Source organism: Chaetura pelagica, unplaced genomic scaffold, assembly GCF_000747805.2.
Source record: "Chaetura pelagica isolate M959 unplaced genomic scaffold, ChaPel_1.0 scaffold634, whole genome shotgun sequence".
In the NCBI taxonomy this organism is placed as follows: domain Eukaryota; kingdom Metazoa; phylum Chordata; class Aves; order Apodiformes; family Apodidae; genus Chaetura; species Chaetura pelagica.
The window spans coordinates 528672-536230 of NW_009953085.1; the positions used below are offsets into that span (position 1 = coordinate 528672).

The following is a 7559-nucleotide window of genomic DNA, read 5'->3' on the forward strand; positions in this document are numbered from 1 at the left end:
CCTGCTGAGATGGAAAAGGATTCTAATCTGATGGAAAAGTTGAGAATGGTTGTGTTAAGTATGCCCTGAATTATTAACTACCCCGTGATGTGATTAGATTTCTGGCCTGTTGAAAGTCACAAACCTGTGTGTAGCAAGGAAAATGGGTGTTGTAAGTAATGTGGGAATGAAACAACATTTTTGGTTTGCTCATTGAGCCATTTTTTAAATTAGTTCCAATTATCCTGACTAAGCATTAATCCATTTTTTTCAAGATAAGCACGGGCTATTTTCAGAGAAACTGGATGCTTGCTCAGGTTCTAATGCTTTAACCCTATTTCATCTCCACTTACCATAAATTTTCAATACAAGCACAATATCAACATCAGAAGGAAATCTAGTAATATTATTTATCCTATGAGACTACAACTGCTGCTTAAATTTGGTAACATCTTTGAGTTTCTTCCTGAACTGCTTGCTTCCACTGCCCACCTACACCTTTCTAGTGAATAAACACCAACAGTCTGCCTTCAGGTTGCTCTTGTTTATGCATAGACAGTTGTGGAAACCTAATTGCTTCAAAGTGAGACAGTTCTCCAAACTTGACAGTGACAGAATGAAATTAATCTTGCTGTAATTGTATCTCTGAGTGTCATGACTACTACAACATGCTCTTGTAACATGTAATGTCTCAAATGAAATTGCAATTAGTATTTTTTACATAAATGGAACAAAGCTATGGGTGACAGAGCTAGAGACTTTCTTACAGACTGTAGTTGGCCAATTGCTGCTTTCAAGACTGAGTTTAGAATTGACTGAAGTGAGCAGAGCAGCGATTTTATAAATTTGCTACTATCAGAAGTAATAGTCCTCAGTTTTCACCCCAGTCAGTGTTGTAGAGGCATCCAGTAGTTAAAACATTTTAAACAGCCTGTTAATTATAAGTTATAGCTGACCCTGCAATTCCTAAATATAATAAAGGGTCTTTTAAAGTCTAAAATTAAATAGGACATTGCAGAATAATTCAGCTAAAACATATTTACTCTGTACTTTAATTTTGTGTCAGCATATTTCACAGCAATTGTTTACAGTCCTGTGAAATTGTCTGTAGAATTATTTCTCTATTTGGGTTGTGGGGTAAACAAAACAAATGAAGACAACCTACCTAAACATGAGCAGATTTTAATGTGTCAGATTTGTTTCACTTTGTCTTTTGCAGCTTTGATTTAGCTTTGGTTTTAGTTAGCAAAGGGGGTGTATCAAGCACACCGAACCTCCTCTCAAAGGTATTAATTTCACACTGAATGCCACTTGTCTCTGGCTCTTCAAAAGCACATGCTAGATTTAAAGTGCCATTTATATATATGTAGGACACAGGATCTGAGAGAATAGCTGCTTGTAAATGGATAGTCTCACTCTTTGTTATTTTCATCCTTTTTTTGTGGAATAATGTTCTATTTTTAGTGCAGTGGTGCTGTGAAGGTTTCTGAAATCCAACCTTAAGGAGTTTGTGTAGCTTTTCTCTTACCTGAGAAGCCTTAGAAATTTTGGAAATGTGTTTTCTGATGTAGCAAGGTATGAACGAGCAGCATTAATAAGTGATTAATGGCAGTCCAGATACCTGCTCTGCCTGAACACAGACAAAAGAGACCTTCTGTCACCATTAGGAGACTGCAGGAATAATATTCAATTTCAACTTGCTCCTACTTTTTCTTTTCTAGCATGGATTAAGTTTTCTGATTATTTTTTTTTTTCTTATTCATGCTGAAGATGTGAAGTTTGTTTTAAGCTGTTGGGAGGTGTTTTGTGGCTCTTGTGGGGACACTTCTGAATTAAACATCTAGTGCATAGTTACTTGCAATTTCAAAGAAACCTGAGTCATGAGCAACTGACTCCCACTGGGGAGTTTGGTGTGTTGTCTCACCTGAATCAAATTCACTGTTTAGTATGTTATTGTTAATAATTTTTTATGCTGTGAGAGAATCTCAAACATGAGAATCCTTTTCTACCTTGAAACTAGAAACAACTGCAAAATCATATATTGCAGCTGTTTCTTCTCCACAGACCTCTTATCCTTCACTGGCATAAGGATTTCTGCCATTTCTGTGCTGTCAGGATTGCCCTGAGGGAAGTCTGGCCAGAGTGTTTCCCATTCCTGTCCTTAATGTGAGACAAAAGAGAAAAGAGCTATGAGATGGCAGCAGGAGCATTTCTGAACTCTTCCCCTCTGCCACAGTTGGAGCAGCTGTCAGTTTGCGCTCAAAAGTCTGTCCATTGTGCTTCAGCAGTGGTCCTTCAGAACCTTATATGGGTTAATGGTGATCTCTGCCAAAGACAAGCACAGACTAAAGCCCTGGTGCTTCAAAGAAAGCAAGAGAGGTGGGTGTGTGTGGTGATGATTCCAGTCTGCAGTTGGTACTGAGGTGTCCAATTTTGAATGTTATGGGTAAAAAAGAAACAAAATCAAAGCATGGAAGATGGAAGGAATGTGGATAGGATCTGAATTGTCCATGGAGCTACAGGAACTCTGCTTTGCAACACTCTGGTAAGAGGATGGGTTAGCCAGGGGAACCTTCTCACCAGTGTCCTACTGTTACTGCTTCCAAGTGTCTAGTGTACCCACTGCACACACAGAGGATACGGTTTCACCCAGGGGAGCTGATACTGAAGGAGGATGTCTTGTCTTACCTGTGGAGCCCTGGCCAAACATGTCAGTCTATAAAAGACTGGATATTGCACTGTTGGTGTGGTGGGGCCCAGTACTCTTCAATGTTTTTTTCATTGTCTACAGGATAATCCTCATTTATGTGCATAAAAGGTTTGTTGGATAAAAGAGGATGGGCATCAAACATTGTCATCCTGATAGGGAATAATTTGTATAAAGTGAAATACATGCAACTGCTTTTCTGAATTTCATCTTAAGCACAGTGTCCTAGAAATGTACTTAACTGATGAGAAACTCTCTTACCTGATACATACACTTTTGAAAGGGAATCTTTGTGAATGTTTAAAGTTGTTTGTGGAGGCTGATGCAGTTTGAATTTGGTTAAGTACTTGTCAGAATAATGTCCTGTCCTTGCAGTAGCTGTTCCCTAGTTTTGAGATCATTGGTTCACCAGGGAGCTGAGATTAAAGGAGGACTGTTGTGCATTGTAATGAAGAACATTTTTTAAATGATGCCTTGTCATCTGTTCTGTCCACTAAAAACTTATTCACTTGTTTAGGAGATGGATTAGTCTCATCAAATGTATTCCACTTGAGAAGATGGAGAGGTCACAAAACATATGCTGTTAACATACATGCAAACTAACAGAAAGGCACTCCAAACTTGTAATACCTGAGAAAATACCCAGTACTATTTGCTAATGAGTTAGGGAATTAAAGTGCAATGTTGTATATAATTAAATACTTGTCTTTAGTTTACTATCTCAATCTGGATTTTTTTTGTGTTTATCACCAATGCACACAAACCTAAGAATCTGGCACTTCAAAGTCATTATTTTTTCTTCTCTGGTATCCTTTGATTTCTCCTATGTATGTTGCTTAGCTTTTTCTCCATATCAAGATACTGCCTAGAAAACAAGCTAGATAATGGAGTTATTTTTCTGACCCATGCTAGACCTGGAAACAGAATAACTTTACTAGTAAATTCTGTGTGTAAATCGTGAAAGAGAAGATTATGACCCAAACTGAGCCCTTAGCAATTTCTTCCTAGTGGATGATTTGGCTGTGTAAATGAGTGTAATCAAGTCCATTTTAGCAAAAGTGTGCCTCTGAGTGAGCATATGAAAATATGTTCCAGTTTTCCTGTATCTGTCTTCATGTGGCTGGGTAAGTTTCCCAAAAACAAGGGGCCAAATTCTGATCTTCACATTAGGATTTGAATTAGTCTGGAATAGAGATTCTGTTCTATTTAAACTGTAGCTATATGCAATATTCCAGGTATATATCCATTCACATATACTTCATCAGAAGGGAAACACATCATCTTTTTTCATTTGCTTTTGATGTGCTTCATGTATTTCTTTGGCTGCAACTGTAGAAATAGCTTCTTTTCATATTTTTTTCTCACCTTTTTGTCTTTTTTCTCTTTTCTCCTGTCTTCCCATGTTTTCAGTCAGTAGTCAACCTGATCAGTGAGCTACAGGAGCAGATGTGTAGACTGCAGCTGGAAATTAATAGTAGAATCCAGGAAAGAAAGTCTCAAGATAGGAAACCAGACTTGACACCTAATGTTCCTCAATCTAGTCCAAGATCAGTGGTAGAGACTCTCAGCCAGAAGAACTGCTCTGAGTGTGAAGTATGAGAAGTACACTTTAGCAGAAGCCTGTGTATTGCCTCTTCTCTTGCAGAAACTAAATTCCACTAAACCTGAGTTATGTTGTGAATTATTTGCATTAATATTTGTGGCTTTCATTAGCAACAAGTGAGATGGTCATAAAAATTACCAAGCAAACCCCACCCCAGGCACCCTATCCCTGATTATTGGGACAAATTTGGTCAACATTGATGTCTGTCTTCTAAAGCACAGATATTTTTAAGACCCAATCACCTCTTCCAGGTTTTTAATATTTTCCTTGTACTTGTAGGTCTTTAGTCCTGGTGTGGTGTGGGTTGTGGAGTTTTTTTATTTGGCATTTGGGGTGTGTTTTGGTGGGTTTTTTTTTCTTAGTTGAGTTTGTCTGTTTGCTGTGCAGCATGCTGGCATGGTTTGGTAGTCTGCTCATTTTCCTCACAATAATGTCACCCTAACTGTGCATGATGGTGCACCATAACTAGTCCTCTGAACATGGATTATTAATTCCTGAATATCTTGAAAGCTTAACACAAACAGAAAATACACTTTCAGGGAAGACTATCTTACAGGTATCTTCTTTTTCTCATGATAGTGTTAAAGTGAATGAAAAGAGCCATAATAAAAATAAGCTGCTTATACCTTTAGAATAGCAAATCCAACACATTTTTTTGTTCTCTGACATTAGCAGTTACCAGAAAAGCATTTTTGAATTTGCATTACATTTGATCAAAACTCTGTTACATGTCAAAACAAAAAATACTTTGCATAAACTGCTTAAATGTACTGAATGTGAAATTATACTGGTATGCCTGAAAAAGTCCTTCTTAATATTTGCTCTCCAATCAGTTTGCAATACTTGCCAGATCCTCTGGTTAAAATTCAGATCCACAGAACTCATAAATCATCTGCTTCTATTGTGGGAGAGTTTTTCAGTAATTTTCCTCCTATGAGTTACTGTTCTACAATGAACCTTTGGGTATGAGGCCTATTTTGAAAACAGTGCTATTGTTTCTGAGCTTGCCTTTCCAGAGCTGACTAGTGAACTGTTAGACTGCATTACAAGCTGCATGTTGGAGAAATAATCTGAGAGTCACATCTGGGAGTCCTTAAAAATAAACATTCACTTAAGCCAAGATCTAGTATGGTTGCTTAATGTATATACTATACAGGATTCCAAAATCGGGTTATGCTTCCACGTTTTTCCTTCAGTTCATTTTAAGGCATTCAGTCTCATCAGAGTTCCATCAAGGATTTCATAATGTTGTCCTTCAGATTGAACAGTAAGATAAGGTTCTATCAAGGAAAGGGAGGAGGGACAACTTTGGCTGAGGAACAGATGGAGAATGTTAGGAACCCTGACTGACTGCTGCTCTAGGCTGCATCAGCTCAGCCTGCAAAGTGGCAAACATCAATGCTGAAAGTATCAGTAGTCATTTTTTATCATATGTGTATGGTATTAAAGGCCTGCAACTTGCTAGGTACTGTTTAGTCTGTTATTTTCTTGGTAAGTATCTTCAACACCTGCTTGGGGAGAAGAGTGTCACTTTCATAAAAGTTAGCAAACTTTTAGCATTGAATGTTTCAGCTTAATTTGCAGTGGCTGAAAAAACAAAACACACAAAAAATCAAAACAACAACAACAACAAAAAAACAACTCCCCCAATAATTGAGTCTGCAGTTGTGGATTTTTTGGCTCATTTTCACTGAGACACACATGACTTTACCAAGCTCAGCTGCATCCCTTAATATGATTAAGGAATTTCCTCATAATTTCAGGTGGACAGTTTGAAAAGTTATTCCTTATCTCTGATTTGAAAGTAGTTTTTGTGGTTTTAGACTAGTTCACAGTTTTTAATGTGGTGATTCAGTGTTCACTACTCCATGGGTCATGCATGATCTTTAATTCAAGACTGTGGAAAATTAATATCTACAAGAGTAATCTTAATTTTAGCTGCTGTTTTTCCTTTGCAGGGTTTGCTGCAGGAGCTTAGACACCTCAAAATTAAAGTGGAAGAACTGGAAAATGAAAGAAATCAATACGAGTGGCAATTAAAAGCAACTAAAGTAAGCAGCATACTTGGCATTTGCTAATAACAGACTTATTTCAGCTGGAAAGGGATATGCTCCACTTACCATCAATATTTGCTTTTCTTACCATTGCCTTGAGTCAGGCCTAGTATTAAGTCATGTTTTCTTCAATCCATCTTTGGAATAAGTATTTTGATTTAAAGATTTTGTAGCTTCTTTTTGTGCCTTTTGTTCCCTCCCCACAGTTTACAGTCTTCCATCTTCTGCTAATTTTTATTAAAAAAAAAAAAAAAAAAAAAAAAAAAAAAAGAACGAAAAAGGCATTTTTGACTCACAAAAGACCTGTTCTGAGGAAAGGCCTCTCTGAAGGTTTTCTGTCTTTTAATTGTGTAATGGTGACAAGCCTCTGTGGAATATGCTTTCCAGACTGAAGAGAAGAGACATGCAAAGTTAGTTGGGTGTTCACTTACTATGGAATTTATTTTAATAGATGTTAAGCCCAAAATACACCATTAGATCATCTGCTTTGACTTTGTGTATATCAAAGTGCATAGCTGCCCTACCCTTCTACTGACCTTAAATCCTGGAAAGCTGTTGGATCAGAATCCAGATAAACTTGACATTTGAAACATTTCATCATTTTCCTCAGTAATTAATTTTTCTAGTTGAACATTCTCATTGTTAAACAGATGCACCTGATTTCTAGTTTGCATTTTTTGCCCTTCCCCTCTAGATTGAAAAGCACCCTACAATTTTTCCCTGTAGAAGTAAACTTCTGTGTTACAATCACATCTCCTTTTGTTTAGAACTATGGTCCCTGTTCATGGTGATAACTGACATTTTTGAGTTGTGGTTGGATCTTGGAAAAACATTTCAAATTATTAAACGGAGTTTTCTTTTTAATACTTGATAGCTTGATCCAGAAATGACAGCTATTATTTGTTTTAGCATTTCTTTCTTCTGAGAATTCTTAGATTTATATTGAAATGTTGCTCTCGTGTCTTTTTTTTTTTTTTTTTTTTTTTTTTTTCTACAAAGATAATAGCTCTTGTATCCATGAAAATGTTTTCTCTGACTTGGTGGAAATGAACAGTCTTTGGGAAAATATTTTCTCAAGCAGTGTGTGGCCAGCTGCCAAGACAGATAAAGATTAGGGAAAGTGTAGAAGCAGAATAAAAATAAGAAAGAGGACTCTTAAAACCCATTAAGTGAGAGAAGATGCAGGAGTAGAAAGGAAGAAAAGTACAGGGAAAGA

At 37.0% G+C, this 7559-nt stretch overlaps 1 protein-coding gene across 1 annotated transcript in view; it reads left to right on the top strand.

Moving 5' to 3' along the window:
- PPFIBP2 (PTPRF interacting protein, binding protein 2 (liprin beta 2)) overlaps nucleotides 1-7559 on the top strand; it is an 85209-nt gene that overhangs the window by 52300 nt on the left and 25350 nt on the right. The window contains exons 7-8 of the mRNA XM_009996988.1: nucleotides 4097-4279; nucleotides 6248-6340. Coding sequence (XP_009995290.1) covers nucleotides 4097-4279; nucleotides 6248-6340 — 276 coding nt within the window. The remainder of the gene's footprint in view (nucleotides 1-4096; nucleotides 4280-6247; nucleotides 6341-7559) is intronic.